Source organism: Perissodus microlepis, chromosome 8, assembly GCF_051167445.1.
Source record: "Perissodus microlepis isolate ML-2025 ecotype Zambia chromosome 8, ASM5116744v1, whole genome shotgun sequence".
NCBI lineage: Eukaryota > Metazoa > Chordata > Actinopteri > Cichliformes > Cichlidae > Perissodus > Perissodus microlepis.
This window is the reverse complement of record NC_140468.1, coordinates 7098694-7120290: the sequence shown is the minus strand read 5'-3', so window position 1 is coordinate 7120290 and position 21597 is coordinate 7098694. Positions and strand designations below refer to the sequence as shown.

The following is a 21597-nucleotide window of genomic DNA, read 5'->3' as shown; positions in this document are numbered from 1 at the left end:
TGGCAGTACTGGGGCACGATTCCTGCTGAATGCCCTAAAATTTTGCCTCCCCTGTGCCCCCATCCCTACGTTCTGTCTCTATAGTCCTCTTAGCAATCACTCCAGCGACTCCCTCCCCGTCTCCCAGATCTGTAGTTGGGTCTCACCCTCACACACTCAGTCACACACACTGAGCATGTTCATTTGGGGTGTGTAGACTCCATTCATTTTCCAGTGAGTGTAAAGTCAAGCTATTCTTGTGCTTTGTAAGCAGAGATATGAAGCTGTGATTTTTTTTAAAAGCCAATTTTTCTTCTTACAGCTGGTCATTTTAGGGGTTGCCACAATAGATCTTGTGCCTCCATCCCACCCTAGCAATCCTCCTCCATCCCACCAACCTTTTGCATGCCATCCTTCATTACATTCATGTTTTTTTTCTGTGATCTTCCTCTTCTGCTGCTGCCTGGCAGCTCCATATTAATCATCCCTTGTCTAGTAAATCCAACATCATCCAACTTATGGAGCACACGTACTGATAACACTCAATATTACCCCTTTGATTTCTGTTTTTAAACTCACAATTGTGACACTCTCTTCAATTTCACAACACTGTTTGCATACTCTTCCTTCAAGATTATTCCTACTCCATTTCTCCTCCTATCTACATCATGGTAGAACATTTTAAATCCACCTCCAATACTCCTGGCATCACTTCCCTGCCATCTGGTCTCAAAATATATCTACCTTCCTTCTCTCTATCACATCAGCTAGCTCTCTCCTTTTACCAATCATATTCTGTACATTTAAAGTCCGTACTATCACCTCCACACTCCTGCATTAACCTTTTGTTTCCACTGGAACCCTGTTGGACAAAAGCACCAGAGGTGGTCTTTGTTAACCCAGGACCTGACTGATTGGGTGTGGAAATTTTATTCTTGATAATCCGCATGTTTCATTTGGAAATGATTTTATGCCAGTTCCTGATACAACCGTACCATGTAACTGTCACAGTTTGGCTAGGTTTAGGCAACAAACCACATACTAATCTTTATTAAAAGGTTAGGTTTGGGTTAAAAATAAAACTTCAACTATGTTAACAATGTTTTACAAAGTCTTTCTGGCAGAAAACCTTTAAAACAAAAGTATGGGTGAAGCTAACTATATGTAGGCAGAGTGTTGAAACGCCAAATCAAATGGCTCAGAAGAGCTAAAGGAGCACATATTAGCTATCAGCTAATAACACAATGCTCGCATAGGAATATAATAACAATTTTAATCACTACAGCTGGTTCATAGACGTCTTGTACAGGCTGTACCACACAGAGAGCCATTCATTTAGTCAGAGAATTCCTTTAAAATCCAAAATGGCACCACTGTGCATACATGTTTGAGAGGTCCTGTTTGGCAAGTGGAATTAGTGGAGGCGATGCCTCGCAAGCAGCCAGCTACAGCTTTCTATGTGAGCACACTTGTCAATCAAAATAGTCACACCACTAAATGTCAGCCTTAAAAAAGTTGAAACAGGTGAGATATAAAAAAATAAATAAAAAATCAACCCCCTATACAGTTGGAACCAGCCTCATGTGGCCATTAGAGGAACTGCAAGTGTTGGCACTTGCTCTTTTTTTAGCCTTGGAGTTTGCCAATTGGTCAACATATAAAACTGCTCTAGCTTACAAGATAATGACGTAATTTGGAAATTCAACGGAGACTCTATTTATAGTTTAAATAACCAGAACAAATCTGTCGTTTTTTGCTAATCAAAAATTCTGACGATATGCATCATTGTCAGTTACACCCAGATATAAGATATTGCTTCCCTGACACAATAAGACAGGTTAGTCTTGGTCTTTACACAAAGAAACCTTCACATGTCTCGTGTCATATATTTGCAGGTCTGCTGGGCAGCACCCGTTTCATCGGCTCTTCCCGAAACTACAGCACCCTGCTGTTGGAAGAGGAGGCCAGGCTGCTGTATGTGGGAGGCAGAGGAGCACTCTACGCTCTCAACACATCCAGCATCTCCACACCTGCAAACCTCACAGTGAGTGCCAAGATGCTGAGAAACACATAATTGCTGATGTTAAGACGGTAAAGCCCATTTCACGAGTTTTTCTCCCATTCGAAGCAGGAGAAACTAGTAATAGCCTTAAGCAGATTGAGCAAATCCCATTGTGTTCCACCAATTTTATGGCTATCGGATTAAATGCACCAGGCATTTATTCAAGGGTTACTGAAGTGAGTCAGAACTTAGTGACGCAGCCAGAAAATTAAGTCTGCTGTCCTTCTCTTTTCCTCCCCCTGTTTATCACACACATACACACACATACTTTCTTCTCTCTATCTCTTACTTTCTTTTCTATCTATAGGGCTTTTTATTTATCTGTTTGCCTCTCTTTATTTATTTAGCTTACAGAGTCATCCTTATTACCCTCCCATTGTTTGCAGATTGATTGGGATGCTTCCCCTGAACAGAAGAAGCAGTGCCTAAACAAAGGCAGAGACAATCAGGTAAAAGGCTGCAGCTTTGTTTTCTTCTTGGAAAAATCTCCCATCTTTATTTATTAGGTTAATATTGGAGAACACAAGTGCAACTGCTCCGTTTTGTGATGCTTGTGACAGCAACGAAACATTCAATCCTTCCAATGTTTTGTAATTTAGTTTCCCTGAAACCCTGAGACACTAAACTGGAGGTTGAGGATTTAAAATAAATGGCACTCATTCATTCATTCATTATTTTTATAAATTAGGCCATATACATTAAGTAGAGGTTTTCTCCATATTTTATTTGTTGTAGGGCAAACAAAAAAAACTTGATGTCGCTAGAAAGGTCTTAAACTTCTGATTGACTGGGATTTTTTGGGGGGCAAAACTGTCTCAAAGAATAGTGTGATAAAGAGAAATGGAGTGGTGGTTCTCTGGGTGAAAATGCCTTGTTGATGTCAAAGGTCAGAGGAAAATGGCCAAACTGCCTAAAGCTGAGAAGAAATAACAGCTTGTTACAAACAAGGTATGCAGGAGAGGATCAGAAGACCACAGCGGGTCCCATTCCTGTCAACTAAGAACAGGAAACTGAGGCTAGAATTCAGAATAGAAGATTGGAAGAATGTTACCTGGTCTGAAGAGCTACATTTGAATGTTGCAGCAGAAATTGTGACTCATCAGCCATTGTTTAAATGCCAGAGCGTATCTGACTATTATTGCTGATCATGTCCATCCCTTTATGACCACAGGATATCCACCTTCTGATGGTTGCATCCAGCCATGAAATGTCATGTGACAAAGCTCTAATTATCTCATACTGGTTCCTTGAACAGGACGATGAGTTCAGTGTGCTCAAACTGGCCGTAACAGTCTCAATCCAATAGAGCACATTTGGGATGTGGTGGAACTGGAGATTCACATCATGGATGTGCAGCAAAAAATCTGCAGTGGCTGTGTGATGCTATCTCGTCAGTATGGACCGAAATCTCACAGAAATGTGTCCAGAACTTTGTTGAATCTGTGCCACAAAGGATTAAGACAGTTCTGGGGGGGGGGATGGGATCCAAACTGGTACTAGCAAGGTGAACCTGTGTGCTTTCCAGTTTGGGCTGCCTTAGCTGGTGAATTTTATTGAATATAGACAGATTAGCACCTACTCCATTTAAAACAGTCACATTTTTTTAAAAAAAAAGTTGCCAATAGATTCTCATGATGACCAGTGACAGGGATCATCTGTATCTAATGAAAGAAAACATATCCCCATAAACCTTCAGAATAAGAGCTTCCCGTTTCTGGAACCTATTACCATTAAATATATTACTGAGTGACTCTTACCACTTCCTTACAAGCACTCTTAAAAATTTGTTAAAAAACCAACCAGACTTGTCATCATGCTTAGCTAGTGCATATTTGCCTTTCTTTTTTTCCAGTTTTGTCAGTTTGCCTCCTTGATGGCTTTTTCTTTGTTATCAATAATGTAATGAGAGTTTATGTAACTTACTTTTGAACTGCTTGTGCTGTCTAATAGCATTAAAGTCATCTGAATTGTATTTGATTTATTTTGCATGCTTCCTTCTCTGCTCTCTAAAGCTTTTCCTCCCTATCTTTGAAAGGTTGTTCTTTTATGTTTTATTGTTTTTAACACCCAGGAAACAAATTGATTGACTGATTATTATGTATTGCCGCTGAGAAAAACAAGCAGATACACAACAAAAAACAAATCACTTCTTTTTACTGTGTTCTCTGCAGACAGAGTGTTACAACCACATCCGCTTTCTGCAGCGATACAATGAGACTCACCTGTACGTCTGTGGAACGAACGCCTTCAGACCGCTCTGTGCTTATATCGTAAGAGATCCTGGGTTTTTCATGTCAAGTAAAATTGTGACAAGAATTGAAATGAAACAACTTATTATGTGTTCTCAATCTTTTTTTTTTACAAGGATGCAGAGCGTTTCAGCTTCTCCTCAGGTTTTGAGGAAGGCAGAGACAGGTGTCCGTATGACCCAGCAAAGGGATTCACCGGCCTCATCGTAGGTAAGTCCAAATGCAATTTATTTTATTCTACAAACCATCCTGCATTATGTTTGTCCTTGGGGATCTTATTTGTAAAGGCCTCTGGGCAGTAAAGGTTTACTGTTCTCACACATTATGGTGGCATAGTGGTGCGGAGGTTAGCACATGTTTGGAAGGATGTTCTGAGTTTTAATCTGCTGCTCATCTGTGGAATTTACAATTAAATCAATGAAATATTGATTTCCCATCCTCACCCATCCATTGGTGTCCTGGCTCCGCACTAAATTGGTTTATACATTGGTTTATCTGTCTCCATCTGCACTTGTGGACACCTGAGAATCACCTCAATTTAACTTGGAAGAGTTTGGACACAGAAAAAAAAATCACCAGCTGGAGGGAGAACAGATGTTCAAGCCCAGAACCATTTTGCTGTGAGGGGACAATGCAAACCTCTGTAACAGCATGTTGCTGATATGCATATACACAGCATATTACATAATTTTTTTTTAACTTGAATACTTAGTAGAACTCTAAAATCTAAGAATGAATGCAGTTTCCTTCCAGCAGTTCTCAGTGCCTCCAGTCTTTTTTGTGATTTTTTGCCTCATAATCCTGTTGCTGTCCTCGTATTCATTTCCATTTATGACTTTTTGAAGTAGTTTTGGATTTGACATTTTGCTTGCCCTTTGCCAGAATGATTTGCTTTGCTGTCTCATCAACACATCAGCAAATGACCTTGACTTTTTGGATTAAAGCTTTGGAATCTGGACTTTCACAGTAATTTCCTGTATCCTGCGTTTGGGTCCTCTTTCACAGTCTGTCACCTGATTCTGCACTTTAAAATCCATAAGAAAAGTTATGGAAAATCTTTTATATTGTTTATCATGCTGATGTCATAGTTTTGAATGAAACTCAAATCCATTTTCAAATACTTTGTTAGAACTGTGCTACTGTGAGGTTATAATTAAGCCCAGCAGTGTTTTTAAAACTTCTAACGTCATCATACTAAGGGTCTGTGAAGACTCATCAAATCACAGTTGACCCAGAAGGGCAAGGGGAACTTGTGGGATTTGCTTCAAATGCAAGCAAGGTCACAATTACGTGATTTTTACCAACTCAAACTGCTTAAGTCTTTAATTAGTTTTGCTGGAAATGTGAATGCTCCCTCATGTATAATTGCTTGACAACCATTATGAACATTTTTAAGGATTACAGCAAGCATTAACTGTGCAAAAGTGCACCCTGATTTTTGGATTAGATCACACTTTTAGATGTAGCATAGATAATCAAACACTGTCTTTATTAGACAGTTTAAGCATACTAAATTTTGTCTAATTATTGTTACAAATACACAAGTCATAGGTCATACTGTTTCCACTTCCTCTGCAGTCCACTGAATGCTTTCATTTACATGTGATTAAACTTTAATATCTCAATATCTTTCTTTTTTAATCCATTTGCCACCAATGCATGCTTTTAATCTTTTAATTAGATGGCGAGATGTTCACAGCCTCTCAGTACGAGTTTCGCAGCTCTCCAGATATTCGCAGAAACTTTCCATTCCCCACACTCAGGACAGAGGAGGCGCCCACCCGGTGGCTTCTGGGTAAATATAATCATTCATATGTATGTACATAATAGCTGCTGTAAGACACTAGTTCAAAAAGGATGGTGTCCTTTTTCCAAATATTTCAATTGGGTTTTAAATTGGATTTAACTAAAAGTAGTAGAAAGGCAACATACCAAATGTAATTGTATTGCTTCTTGTGTTGGATTTTTTTTCTCTGGATGGACAGAATAGACGAATAGATGTGATGGATAATGTGACATATCTAGCATACAGCAGTATTGTATCTCATCTTCTTGTAACAGCACTTCAATCCATTTTAAACTACCTCACACCCAAACAAGATCTTGATATTTTTTTGTAGATATATTTTTTTCTTTGCATAGTAGAGTTTGAACTTGCATTTGTGCATGCAGTGGCAGTCGAATTACAGTCGAAACTTCTTCCTCATTTCTATTCTGAATGAGTCAGCCTCTTTTCCTGTTTTAAAAAAACTCCCATCAAGTTAGCAATGAATGTAATCAGTTGTATAATCGCAGTTGTGGCTTTAATTTTGTTTTTTTAGTATTGCATAACTTTTCTTCCTTTTAGTGTTCAAAAATAAAATAAACAGTAACAACAATAAAACATTTTATTTATAGTTGCCTTTCAAGACACTCAAGGACACCTTACAAGCAATTAAATTGCGAATTGTTTATTTATTATCTGCATTTCATACAGCATTCCTGTGTTTTGGGTAGTGGGGTTGCATTTCCTCTTTCAGTAGAATATTAATAGACCAAACCTCATTGCTATGTTGCACATTTTTATTACATCAGATGTTTTTTTGTCATAAAAAAACAACAGATTCACTTGTAGAATAAAAATCACAAGGAAAAAAATTGCACCGCATTGCAGCTCTAACTGACTTGGTTGTGGTGGTTCAATCATACTTAAAGGCTCCATCTTTAGTTTCCAAGGAGACACTTTCTAGGCTGCTAATAGGTTTCTTTTTGGACATGTGCGTGTGATGTGTTTGTGTTTGTGTGCACAGAGGCAAATTTCGTGGGCTCTGTGCTGCTGAAGGAGAGCATCAACAGCTCTATCGGTGATGATGACAAGATTTACTTCTTCTTCACTGAGAGAAGCCAGGAGCAGATTGCCTACCCGAGCCAGACCAAGGTGTCCAGGGTCGCCAGAGTATGCAAGGTCAGAAAGACCAGTTAACCCAAACACTGCTATCTATAATCGCATTAATGCTTTCACTGGGTTTGAAACGGCTTTACAAGTGCCTGCAAGGTCACAGAAAGAAAGGGTTGAAACAAGGGAGGGTAAAAGTTACCAATCATTCAAAGTGAAAAATGGTGGGATTATTGAATGGTTTTTGTCAGTTGCACAGAATGAATGTAAATGGATTTCAGAGGACGTTCTTGTTTCTCAATGAGCTGCCACGCTCCTCTCGCTGTGATATCAATGCTAAATCAGCCAGCAGTTGGTCGTCTCTAATCACAGTTTCTTCACTGACAGAGGTTCTCTCTCTGTGCCACTGTTGCCAGGCAAAGTACAAGTCCACAAACCTCCACCTCCAATGGCAAACCCTCCCCCTTACTTTATTGCCATATCCCCATCTTCAACTCCGCCTTCTCCTGCTCTTCTTCCTCTACTTCCCATCTCACCTCATTTCACTTGCTGTCAGCATTCCCAGTCTAGACAGCATGCCCAGCAACCATTCCTAGAGGTTACTCTTGCTCCTTTTCCTCCCGCTTGTCATTTATTTTAGCCATTCATGGGGGTATAATTACCATCACGGTGTGCTTTTGTAGGCATCAAAAGAGTAAGTCAATGACTCAGCTGGTGAAATGAAGCAGTTGTGTTTCACTTTTTGTGATCCTGTGAAAAGGATTTAAGTGAATGAATGAGAGAACACTAACAGGAAAACCTACTGAGCAGGAATTTTTCAAAGATTTTGACATGGTGTGAATTTCCTGTTATGTATTTGTAGAGTTTTGTTTCCTTTTTTTAATATATCGTTTACTAATGTTCATACCTTCATTATTATTTCTCTTTAGCTTTTTAGCTTTTTTTTCTCTAAGTTGTGTTTCCTTGTCTCCTCTGTCCTACATCATCTTAGTTTCAATTCCTAAAATGCAACAGGAGGAGAGAGGACAGAAGGAAAGAAGGGTTTTGCCAGAAGAGCTGTACTTGAGGATGCACAGGTTTATAGAGGCGTGGTATGGAATATGCTGGAAAATATACAGTAAATAATCGCTGGAAGATGATATTATAAAATACAGCAGTAGTTTATTGTTTTGTTTGTGCATAACAAAAGAATTTATGGTGCAGCTGTGCCACACGTCTTTTTGACCTTGTGCTGCTGTTAGTTTTATAATAATGTTTCTAAGCTTATCTTGGGAAGATGTTATTGTGGACACTGACATGAATGCAATGTGGCTTCAAAGAGAAGCCAAAAGAAGCCAAAAGCCAAAGTAATGGCTCTAAGGGGAATCCAAATTTTTAATCAAAAGAGGAATTAAGCAGCCAGTGAAACACACAATAGAGCACAGTACAACTATAAGGAACTCTGGAAAGCTTGATAAACAAGATTATTTGAGTGTACTACAGAGCAAGCTATGTTGAGCATAAAGTCAGAATTTTTTATGTCACAAAATTGGCTGTCTTTTTATGTGGTTAAATCACCATGGTAACATGTGCTGAACGCATAACCTGGTTGGGAGGAGGCTATGGTCAGTTTCAGCTTAAAATAGGTTTTCCGTCAATTTTAAATTACATTTGTTAAACCTACTATAGATTCTCTGCTGGGTGAATAGAATAGAACAATCCTTTAATTGTCCCACAAGGGGAAATTTGGTTGTATCAGCAGCAAAAAACACACATATACAAAAAGAACAGGACACAGAACAGAAAACAAACAAAAACATGAATGTGTCATGTATGTGCAAGTTTTTAAGCAATATATTACTGATATCATGAGTTAAGTAAAAACTGTCGTACTTGACTCTACTCTGCTGTTAAGTCTGTTTTGCACTGCTGGAATAGCAGCATTATTCTTTTGTCTTATTTCCATCAGTATTGCATTTTACTGTTACATATTTTATGCTCTTTTGTGTTCTTTATAAACATTTATCACCATTTTATTATCAACGCTTTCATCTGATAACGTGTCTGATTGGTGTAGGTGTCACTCATGGGGATCATGTTGTGCTGAAGAGTCAATATGATGTGTGAAACGCTGCTTTATATGTGAGCGTGCACAGAGCCTGAAGCAGAAAGCCCAGCTTAACACAGAATGTTGATAACTGCCATTGTCACACCCCTTATCCCTGACTGGGGTTTTAGGATTTGTCAAGCCTGCTAATACAAAGTAAGAATGGCTATGTTGAACTTCCTTCATGGTTCCCAGGCAAGTTGCAAAGGGGGGTGAGTGCTTAGCAGACTGGACTCAGAAGAGTGATTAGGGAATAAGTAACAGGGATGGAACATACATGCATTTAGGGTAAATGGCATTTATTTGACATTGATGTGTCAAGTTTTAATTGTGTGACAGCAATGGCACAGTTAATGGTGTAGAGAAAATGACTAATAGTGCTTAAAAGTGCCAATTTTTTAATTCATTTTTCATATAGGCTCATAGTCCACATTAAATTCCCTTAATAGAGAGTAATAAATGATGTGGCTCTCTGTGTGTTGGCCCTGTGATGGACTGGCATCACAGCGTCCAGGATGTATGCTGTTTCTCACACCATGAAAGCTGGGAAAAGTTCCAGCCCCCTTTGACTACTAAGTTAGATGAATGGTTGAAAAAATAGAGATAAATTGGTGGATGGAGGGTGAGTGAATGATTACCGGTGTCCATGTAATTTTATTCTTACAATACAAACAGCAGCAGCATGAGTTTGTTGCTTTTCAATTATGTATACAGTACACAGATAGTCTGGACACTATTTTCACTGTAAGAGTTCATTGAAAAAAAAGCCTCATGCTTTGGATCTTTTAGTATGAAAAACGGGTTGCTAAAGGGTTAAACACCCAGTATTGATTTTCACATCGCTGTCTGCTGTTGGTCTTTTCCCTAAGTGTCTCTGCTGCTTTGCTGAAAAAACACATCATTTTATTTCCATTAAAATGATTCTCAAGGACCTCTGTTGAGGATATTTCTCTCTCTTTTTGTCCTGTTTCCACTGGCATTGAATAATAAAGTTGTAAAATACCCCAATACCCCTGTGTTGCTGCAAGCTTTTGTCCCAAAAGCTCATTAAACAAATGCAGGGAGCTCATTTTTGAGCATTTCTTGCTCTCTTACTTTTTAAACCCATACACACTCACTGTGTCTTGTCTTCATTCTCACAGCATTCGAAAGTAGTCATTTCTGGAAATAAGGTCTGGGCTCTTCCTCTCCCTTCACCAGCACTGTGGAGTTGTCAGAGCAGTCGAGTGTAATAACTCAGTCTGAACTAGGCCACGGCAGCACATGCAGATGTCGAGTGGTCCCCAGCTCAGCCCCCATGGCGGCCAGGCACCACGCTGGTTGATGGCAGATCCACAGATAGTGACGGCTCTGGCAGTAGCCCCTGGCCTGAAACCACTGACGACTTGCCATTTTTGAGTTGCCTAACCGGTTGTCCTCTTCTGCTTCTCACTTCCCAGCCAGACAGCTTCTACTTCTTCGCCAGTCATGCCCTACTTTAACAAAGAAGAGACATGATGACATGAAAAAAAGACCATTGCAAAAAGCAGAAATAGGTGCCAGTTTGACATTATTTAACATTTTTCTTGCTATACATCTCCAGTAAAGAGACTGGTGCTGTAGTTTTAAGTTGTTGTTTTTTTTCTCAGTTGTATTTTCAGAATAAACTGCAGCACAGGCTCATCTAGGTTTAATTCCCCCTCTGGTATATCTTCTATGCTTGGATTCTTCACTGTTACTGCCTTAAATTTACCTCATGACAGCCCAGTGACCCTGACTGTGCGTTGATTGACAGACTGTAATCTGCCATTGCATCCCTTTAGCTCTTCCCACAGTAATAACCTGCTATCATCTCTGTAAGAAATGCTTATTTGTTGCTTTCAAGTCTCTACAGATTTCCTTCTGTCAAATGAATGAAATTTAAAGATTGGATTCATCTGTCTGCACTCCTTTTCATCTCTTCTTTCATTCGTCTTGTGCCATAAATTGAATTGGTATTATTGACAGAACTGCTCCTAAGGTTTTAAGTGTATATCTTATGTTGATTTACTTTGGCTTTCTTGTGTGGGAGGCCAATGCAGGCAGAGGCTTTTGATGAACAACAGATGTCCCCTAAAGCCACAAATAAAGAAAGATGAGAACCTCTAATACAGACAAACAAAGAAAAAATCGAATCCCTCTCTTTTTTCATCTTATCTAAATGAGGTGTGCCAAATTACTCTTTTAGGGAGAATAATGTCTTACAGCCTTACCTCCCACTGCTTCTGAAATGCAATCAGAGAAATGTGCTACACTAGGGACACTGAGTTTGAATACCAACATTCAGCTCCTCCCTATATATTCATTATATCTGCATAATCTCTACGATACAATTGGATCTAATCTTTTCTTATATAAATGCACTGTTTGTGCATCACTCGCATCATTAAAATCATTGTGTTGTTTATCTTTACATCAATTAATTCCACCTCTCTCTGCAGACTGACTGGGGAGGCCAGAGGACTTTGCAGAGGAAGTGGACCTCGTTCCTCAAGGCTAGAATGGTGTGCTCAGTCCCGGAGTATGAGCTGCACCTCAATATCCTGCGTGACGTGTTCGTCCTGCAGGAGCGAGACGCTCGCAGCAGCATTTTTTATGGTATCTTTGGTCTGGAATGGTAAGAGCTGATTTTGACTCATTTATGCTCTACAAACATGTAGTTTGTTTGTTTTTTTTTTGCATGAAAGAATATTGTGATGTACTAGATCAAACTAGAAACTAGTGATTGAGATCATTAATTCATGTATGTATGCTTGTTTCTACAAAAAACAAAACAAAACATTTTTTGTAATCTATAAATTAAAACTTCAAGTTATTTTCAAATATCAACTTACAAACCCAAACATCTGAGAACATTTGTAGAATTCATGCAAAGATCCAAACTTTGAGAACAATTTTCAGAATATTTCTTGGTATAGAGCATCAACTTCCTGAAAATAACTACTGAGAGCCAAACTCAAAGCCCTCAGCACCCATTGTATATGGGCAGCAAACAATTTTATGGCTTTGAACCATAGATGGATGTCTGAGAAGTGAAGTGACGAAGAGTGAAAAATGAATCTGCAAACTTTTTAATGGTTATCAAGGGCGCAGCTTCTCTAAGAAGTCTATGAGAAAATGCCCAGTCTTTGCTGTTAGTGTGGCCTCAGTAGACTGTTTTGTGAGAAGTCTACAGTCTCAGCTGCCCAATTCCAAGTCCTATTATATGCAACATGGTATTTAATTGGTGCATTATGGTCCCAACATTACTGTAAACTAAAAAAAAGATCATCTGTCACTGTCTTTAGTTTTCTGTCAGATCTTGTATACACCTGGCAATAGCCAGAATATTTAACTTTTCTAATATTTGGTGTCACTGTGTCATTATATCTAATCAATGGTTGAGAAAATGAACTTACTTAATTCTCCAGTATTTTTAAACCAAGCAAAAGTCTTAACCAAGAAATAGTTTCCCCAGCCTGTTTTTTTGTGTGTGTGCGGGGCTGTCACTGATATGTATTAGCTTAATGAGGTACTGTAATTGAGCTGTTTTAAAAATCACTGTTAAAATGTGGTCAATAATGCACATAGTTAAAACTTTTAATAATCACTCAGTGGGATAAGATGGTCAGATTTAAACATCCTTTGTTTAGGATTTCAGGAGCTCGAGTCCAGTGAGCTGAAACCTTAAAAATAAGGGCAAATGTAATGGAATATAGTGCAGTGTGTGTAGGAGGGGATCCCATAAATCTGAATGCTTATCTGCATTTCTCCTCTCTGAACTCAGTCAAGTAGTTTTAAAGTGGAATGTGCAGCATGTGAAAACAGAATATATCTGCAGTCAAACACTGTTTGCTCAGTGGTTTTCCTTTTTTCAGATGGCTTAATTATACAAACTTTTTTGTTTTCTGTTTATTTTGTTGTTTCTGAGCTACTTAGGTTTTACATTTAAAAAAGGTTTTAATGGATAACCTGCCAGCCTCTGAGTATCACACTAATTTACAATTTAAACACTCATTTAAACATTCAGCTCTGAAAAAAATCTATTTGGAAGCAGAAAGTGAACAGATGTGAGCGTATAAAACTTGGGACTGCGCCAGTGTGTCCGCCTGTGCTTGGATGGCCAAAACTATGTGGACACTACACTCAATAGTGACCGTTATTCTGTTACTATAAGACAGGGGTAGGCAACTCCAGGCCTCGAGTGCCGGTGTCCTGCAGGTTTTAGATGTGTCCTTGAACCAACACAGCTGATTTAAATGGCTAAATTACCTCCCCAACATGTCTTGAAGTTCTCCAGGGGGCTGGTAATGAACTAATCATTTGATTCAGGTGTGTTGACCCAGGGTGAGATCTAAAACCTGCAGGACACCGGCACTCGAGGCCTGGCGTTGCCTACCCCTGCTATAAGAGGTAATGCAGCCTAGCCGAGGGGACAATCTCCTAATCAGATACAAGAGATTTAGTGAGGACCTGGACTCATGTCGTGGGATAAAGTCTAACTCGCACCTTTGGGATGTTTAAGTTCATTCTAAAGATTTTGCATGAGGTTGTCAGAGCTCTGAGCAAACCATCCAAGTTCTTTTACTCCAAAAGGGGAAAATTATTTCTTTATTGCATTATGTTGCATCAAGACGTAAAAAACAGAGAAACAAGAATGTGATATTCAGCTGGAAGTAAATGTGATGTTAATTCCTCTTTTGAGAGACCACGAGATCTATTTTATTCAGATGATGAACAAAATGATGTTTCTTCCACAAACATGTAATTCAGAGATTAACTAATCAACCAATAATCCTTTAACACGACTCAATGAAGTCATTAAATTAAGTAAAACTGCTTGTGGTTTGTGCTTCTCTGTTTGGGGTATTTGCTGCTTTTCCCTGTGTTATGTCGTCGCATACTAAATATTGTTGGATTTTACACTGGCTGTCAGACAAATCCAGCCATTTCAAGATATCTTTTGGTGCTCTGGATCTTTTCTCTACATTCTGACACCGTCAAGATTAGATGATTGATCGTAGAAGTAATCGGCAGATTAACTGATAATGAGAAAAAAAGTCATTATTTCAAATCCTAGGTGAGTTCTTATCAACAGAAAGCCAAACTGCGGTGAGAGCTGATGTGTGTGTGCGTGGGTGTGTGTGTGAAGATGACGACTGCCAATGGAAAATGTGATGTGATCTGAGTGTGTGTTTATGCTGATATGCAGAGTCATGCTGCATAAAACTGTCCCAGGGGTGTTTAGATTCTGATGGTGAGGATAGCATTGCAATGAGACATCTACTATCTATTTCTCCTTTGCTTCTTTCCATTTTTCCACTGCTGTAGTTTAGTGGATATCAGTGTGTGTCCTCTCATTCACTGCAGGACTGCAGTTCATTCTTTCTGTCTTTCTTGCCCTTCATTTCTTTTGTCTTTTTTTCACTTTTGATCACTTTCTTTCGTTCTTTCTTTATTGCTAACTTCCTTTCTTTTTTGTCTTTTGGTGGCTTTTGGGCCGGCGCAGTGGTTGCCTCAATGTAAAAAGGTACTGGATTCAAATCCCCCATCTGGCCGGGTTCTTTCTGTCTGTCTGTTTCTTTCTCCTGCAGTCCAAAGACATGCAGTTAGTGGGGATAGCTTAGTTGTTGTGAATGGTGTGTGTGTCTCTGCATTAGCTCTGACTAGACTGGAGACCTATCCAGGGTGTACCTTGCCTCTCGCCCTATGATAGCTGGAATAGGTTCCAGCTGCATGACAACCCTGAATAGGATAAACAGAAGATTGATGCATAGTTAATTTCTTCATTGGTTGCCAGCTTTCTTTCTTTGTTTCTTGTTTCATGGTTGTTGCTTTCATGTTTTTTATGTCTCTGTCTTGATTACTCTAGCTTTCCATCTTTTGTGGTTTGCAGTTTTCTAGGTGTCCTATTTAGTTGTTGGCTTTCTTACTTTTTTCTTTTTTGGTTGCGTTCATTCTGTTCTCTTACGTTCTGTTTTGTCTTTTGTTGCTTTTAATTTCTTTCTTTTGGCCATGTCCACTTTAATACGTTGAAAACGCATCTTTTTCTCTCCATTTTGGCCTTCCGTCCACACTGAGACTGCGTTTTTGTTTAAGGAAAACTGAGCTTTTTGAAAACGCTTTCCAAAGTGGATACATCTGAAAACGCCGTTTTCGCGTCGCAGTGTAGACAGCGAACCCGGAGCCTTTTCGAAAACGATGACACATTTAAGTCATGTGACCAATTAAACTAAGATAGCGGAGGGCATTACACAGCAGTTGTTTTGTTTGCTCTCAATTTTGACAGCCCTATTAAAGATTAATATCAGTTTGTACCTGCTCCAGATAGCTTTTCTTCAAATTCTTTAAGTCTCACTTGCTTTTGCAACTTTGTACTTTTGTGTTACTCGCAGCAACAACTCCACCTCATTGTTGGTCCATTTAAAAAACTCGGTGCTTTTCCTCAGAATTTTGACGCGACGTTTCGAAGAGCTGGAAAGTAAATAAACGACAGACAGAAATGAGGCAGGTTGAATCATCTTTCGTTTCACACATGCGCAGTACTGGAACGTAAGGGTTTTTGGCTGTTTCAATGTGGACGCACAACTCTGTGAAAACGCATGAAAACGATAGTGTGGACGCGGAGCATTTTCAGACGTATACGCCATTTTCAAATTTATCCGGGCTAGTGTAGACATTACCTTTCTTTCTTTCTTTCTTTCTTTCTTTCTTTCTTTCTTTCTTTCTTTCTTTGTTATTACACATGTGTGAGTAGTAGTCATCACTATGCATCAGACTCACATGTGTAAGAATGACTAATCCCCTGAGGTGTACTTCCTGGTAGTTTCAAGACACATTCTGGTCTCAGTTCGCTCTTATTTTCCTCACTTTGATGCTTTTGAAGACTCTGATGACTACACAATGGCCTAAAGAATGTGACAAAGACATTTTCCATCCATTACTAATCTCACCTTTAGGGCTCAAGGTTAAGGTTTACCTGGTTTGCAACTAATCAACTAATCACTCATACTGTTGGACAAAGTCTTTTTCTTCTTCTTTTTCTCACAGCTGCAGGACCAAAACCACAAATAGGTCGTTTTATTTATGACTCACAAGGAGTGGGTATTTTTGCACTGTATGCTAGTGTTGAAAACGCATCCCTCTGGAAGAGATAAAGGGGTAAAATTACACACCTGTCAGTGACGTCACTCCCACATGCCAATGTGAAAAAGAAAAAAACCACCATAATACCCACAGTTTTCATAGAATAAAGAGTCAGCTAGTTAACCTTTTGCCTGTCAGTGAGGCTTGATGATCTGTGATGCTTCTGAAATTCAATCCAGCAACTGTCTTTTTTCGGCTTTGAGTCATTAATCCTGAGTGTGTCCCCTGGACATGTCTTTGGGGTGTTGGGGATTGTGTTACAGGAAGAATATCAAAGCGTCTGCTATCTGCCAGTACGCCTTTTCAGATGTGCAGAAGGTTTTCGAAGGGCCGTACATGGAGGTGCAAGACTCAAAATGGAGGGAGTACACAGGAAAAGTCCCAGATCCAAGACCCGGCTCTGTAAGTTTTAAAGCATTAACCTTCTCTCCACCATCATCAGCGATTGTTATGTTCTGTATTTGTAGTCATTTTTTCTGTCTGTATCTTCAGTGTATAACAGATCTGCACAGGTCCCAGAACATCAACTCGTCTCGAGATCTCCCAGACAATGTCCTCACCTTCGCCAGAAGGCACCCGCTGATGGCCAAACAGGTGCACCCAATAGGTGTGCGCCCCCTCATGTTCAAAAGAAGTGTCAACTATGTCAAGATAGCAGTGCACAAAGAGCTGGCACTGGATGGAAATATTTACACTGTTCTGTTTTTGGGAACTGGTGAGTTTCATACAAGAAATCCAATGAAATGACCAAATAAACTCCATATCTGCATTTAGCAGTGCCATTAAATAACAATACACCGCATTCCAAATTATTATGCAAATTGTGTTTAAGTGTCATAAATATTAAATAAGTTGTTTTTCAATTAAACCCATGGATGGAATTGTGTCTCAGGACTCTTTGTATCACTGAAAACAATCTCGGACACCTATGATCATTAGTTTGCCAGGTGAGCCCAATTAAAGGAAAAACAACTAAAGAAGGATGTTCCACATTATTAAGCAGACCACCATTTTCAAGCAATATAGGAAGGAAAAATGATCTCTCTGCTGCTGAAAAGCGTGAAATAGTTCGATGCCTTGGACACGTAATGAAAACCTTAGATATTTCACAAAAATTTAAACGAGATCACCATAATGTTAAGAGATTTGTGGCTGAGTCAGCGCACACATGGGTTCGTGCAGATAAAGGCACAATGATGAAGGTTTCTGCCAGACAAACACATCAGATTAAGAGAACAGCTGCTAAAAGGCCATTACAAAGCAGCAAACACATATTTGAAGCTGCTGGTGCCTCTGGAGCCCGGCGAACATCAAGGTGTAGGATCCTCTAGAGATTTGCAGTTGTGCATAAACCTTCTATTCGGCCACCCCTAACCAATGCTCACAAGCAGAAACGGCTGTGGTAGGCCCAGAACTCATGAAGACTAATTTTCAAACAGTCCTGTTCGCTGATGGATGAAGTGGTGGATGGTTGGTGGACGGCCACCATGTCCCAACAAGGCTGCATCGTCAGCAAGGAGGTGGTGGAGTCATGTTTTGAGCCAGTATGTGGAGTTTCTGACTGACCGCTTTCTTCCATGGTAGAATGAGAAGAACTGTGCCTTCTGCAACACAACCATCTTTATGCAAGACAATGCACCATCTCATGCTACAAGGAATACCTCTGCATCATTGGCTGCTATCTGTGTAAAAGGAGAGGAACTCATGGTGAAATAGTGGTGGAACTAGAAATGGAGACTATAAAGCAATCAGCATAGCGTTTACCGAGGTATTAAATCAAGTGAAAACTAGGGCCATTGTTACTTCTTCAATTTCAAATCTTTTTATAATCAGTGGAGTTTGCCCCTGCTAGTCTTTAGAAAGAATTGTCACTAGCATGAGTTTCAGACTGAGTGGCTACATCAGTCTTGTTCATACAGCCAGCATTTTGTTATATTCACATCTCAGTTTAACTCAACAAGGTTTACTCTGTTCTTGCAGATGACGGCTGGCTGCATAGAGCTGTGGACATCGATGGAGAAATGCATATCATAGAAGAGCTGCAGCTGTTTGATGAACCACAGCCCATAGAGAGCCTGGTCATCTCCTCAGCTCTGGTAGGTTTAAATATATCTACAGTAAAACTGTACGTTAACAGAATAAGGATTTATATCTAAATGAAAATGGGCAACCTTTGCGCCTAAATCCCTGTCATACCCCAAAAAGGTTGTGGAACTCTTCCCTTCTCCACCGAATAATAACTGACGATTAAAGAACAAATACACTGTCTATACTGAAGGGCATTACAATATTTAACATGAGGAAAAAATCTTCCAAATATGCTCCTGTTTTACAGAGGAGTGTCTATGTTGGGTCGTACTCTGGAGTCGTGCAGGTACCGATGTCAGCCTGCAAGAGGTACACTTCCTGTTATGACTGTGTGTTCGCCAGAGACCCCTTCTGCGGCTGGGATGGGAAAGTATGTGTGGAAATATCTTCACGTGCACAAAAGTAAGGGCACATGCACTCAAAAAAAAAGAATGTTTCCAGTAAGGACACAGACTCAATGTATTTTAGTGTCACACACATGCATAATTACACAATGCATGCAAAAAAAATGGGGTTACAGAGATCTGGCAGAAAACAAACAAGATACATTTGCTTTGCTCTTCCATAGATCCTGAATCTATACTTCCCTAAACCTTCTCCACAGTTCCACCTGCTCTGTAGTCTCCGATTTTTCCTCCTTATTTTGTCTTATTCTGTTAACTCTATATCTATTTTTTTTACATGAGCTGAAAAATTGAGCATAAAATGTACTTTTTATTTAGATTTTATTTATTTTTTTCTAATGTAACTGTTAAATAATGTGGTGAACTGCTCATAACTGATGGCATGTTGATTTAACATAACATTACCATCAAGCCCTCTGGAAAAATTACAGGAGATTAGGGAGAGGTGATTGAGATGATTAACTTTTTGTGCTGTACATTTTTGCATTACATGACCTTTTTTGGCTTATGTTTATTTCTTCCTTCTGGGCCAAACAATACCAGAGCACAGTTAATTATTTATACAGCTTCTGAATCCCTCCAACAAATCTTCTATGAAAGCAGGTCTAAGACAATGTAGTTGACCTGGATTTTTCTCATCAGCTCTGTTCAGCTCAGCAGGAGCTTTGCACATAATGGGAAGTTTTGAATTTCAAGTACGCACACACACAAAAAAAGCCCCCACCCATTTGGATATGATTTCAATCTTTATGTCTCATGTAGCTCTGCATGTAGAACGGAAAAACAAACAGGGTGGAAGTGAGTGAAATTGTGTCTTTCCTCTTTCAGTAACATTTTACTTTACATATCGCCATTTGAAATATTTACATGAGAGAAACTGGTACAACTGGTACAACATAATAAGTAAAACTTTGAGAGTATTTTGTCAATATGAAATAAATACTAATGTACACTCACCAAACCTTTATGAGGAACACCTTGTTAGTACCATTTGGACCCCGTTTGCATTCAGAGCTGCCTTAACTCTCCGTGGGATATATGCCAATAAAATATCCCCCACATTACACCACCAGCAGCCTGAGCTGTTGATATAAGGCAGAATGGATGTGTGCCTTCATGTTCTTTACACCAAACTCTGATCCTATGAGTTCTAGTCGTTTTCTATTCTTAGCTATCAGGAGTAGCACCTGGCGTGGTCTTCTGTTGCTGTAGCCCGACTACTTTAAGGTTTAACGAGTTGTGCATTAGATACTCTTCCACATTCCTTAATCGTAATGAGTGATTATTTGAGTTACTCTTGTTATCCTGTCAGCTCGAAGAAGTCTGGTTATTCTCTTTTGACCTCTGACTTGAACAAGGAATTTTCTCCCAGAAAATATTTTCTCTTTTTTGGCTCATTCTCTGTAAACTCTAGGGATGTTTGTGTGGGAAAATCCCTGTAGATCACCAGTTTTTGAAGTACTCAGACCATCCAACCTGGCACCAACAACCATGCAACATTCAATGTGCCTTAAATGAGCTTTCTTCCCCATTCCGATGCCCAGTTTGAACTTTAGCAGGTCAACTTGACCGTGTCCACAGGCTTAAATGTGCTGCATTGCTGCCACTTTACTGGAGGTGGCGCTAATACTGTATGATATCACTAATCAGTTTTACAGGACTGTCAAACCATCCAGGTGTATCCTATCTGTTGCCCAGCATCAGGTGTAATAGGCTTCAGGACATGCAGGTCTATGCAAAAATTGCTAAGTTAGATTCCTCCTTTGTTTACTAGGAGCTTACCTGGATTTTGTAAATTAATTCCAGTGGGAAAAAAACTGCACGTGGTACATGACAGTAAACAGGCATGCTTGTGTTCACTCTTTGCACTGGGGACTGTTTGTGCCTCTCTTCATTAACTCTGCATGAGTGAGTAGCAGACATCTTAATCTCCATTACTGCAGTAGACACTTCAGCCCTCCCCGTGGATTTGTTTTATACTTTGGCTGCTGCATCACATCCAAAGAAAGCAGCAAAAAGATTTGGATGGTAATGCTTCCTTCTTAAAGCTTATTAAGTTACAATATCCATATTATTTCTTTGAAAAACATTTTGTTATAGTAATCCTTCTATAAAGGAGGAGATGGGGAATTTATCCCTAGTACTAATCCACAGTGGGCTGCGTAAAAAAAGCATTTAGGTATCCTCCTCTTATTGCTGGGAACCCAAGCTATCTCAAGTTTATTTCTTTTTATGATATTAAGGCTTTGCTGTAGAAATGGCTCAATATTTGCAGCTTTCAGGTAGTTTTGTGTCGAAATCTTGATTGGAGAAATCTTCTTTATGATATGGCAATCACGTTTCTGTTCATCACAGTTTTGCTGCATTTTTATACCTTGCTGTTATTTATGCTTATCTTAGCTGGGACACTCTCAGAAGACACTCGTTTTTTACTCTAACGCTTATCTTCTAGTTTAATGAAGGTTAAATGAAAATTTTTCCTAATTACTATTGCAGGTCGAACCTAACCCAGGATATCTTGAGAGGGGTCAGGGGCTGCAAGGAGAATTCAGGAAATGGTACGTGTTGCTTCACACATTCACGTGCACTTCACTTCTACACTGTAAATCCATTATACCACAGCGTCTTTGTTCATTTTTAAAAAAGGTTAGTTCTTCATTTTACCTTACCATCCTTCCCACTTGATAAGTTTTTCTGACTCTCTCACAGAT

At 39.4% G+C, this 21597-nt stretch overlaps 1 protein-coding gene across 3 annotated transcripts in view; it reads left to right on the top strand.

Annotated features, from left to right (window-relative positions):
* sema4gb (sema domain, immunoglobulin domain (Ig), transmembrane domain (TM) and short cytoplasmic domain, (semaphorin) 4Gb) overlaps positions 1-21597 on the top strand; it is a 59226-nt gene that overhangs the window by 30769 nt on the left and 6860 nt on the right. For 2 of the 3 annotated variants that reach the window (XM_084937251.1, XM_084937252.1), the window contains 12 exons: positions 1875-2023; positions 2428-2490; positions 4213-4311; positions 4407-4500; positions 5972-6085; positions 7080-7234; positions 11711-11886; positions 16658-16796; positions 16887-17109; positions 18375-18490; positions 18730-18884; positions 21383-21444. In XM_084937251.1, the coding sequence (XP_084793377.1) occupies positions 1875-2023; positions 2428-2490; positions 4213-4311; positions 4407-4500; positions 5972-6085; positions 7080-7234; positions 11711-11886; positions 16658-16796; positions 16887-17109; positions 18375-18490; positions 18730-18884; positions 21383-21444 (1545 nt within the window). The remainder of the gene's footprint in view (positions 1-1874; positions 2024-2427; positions 2491-4212; positions 4312-4406; positions 4501-5971; positions 6086-7079; positions 7235-11710; positions 11887-16657; positions 16797-16886; positions 17110-18374; positions 18491-18729; positions 18885-21382; positions 21445-21597) is intronic. The other variant, XM_084937253.1, reaches the window with a different exon arrangement.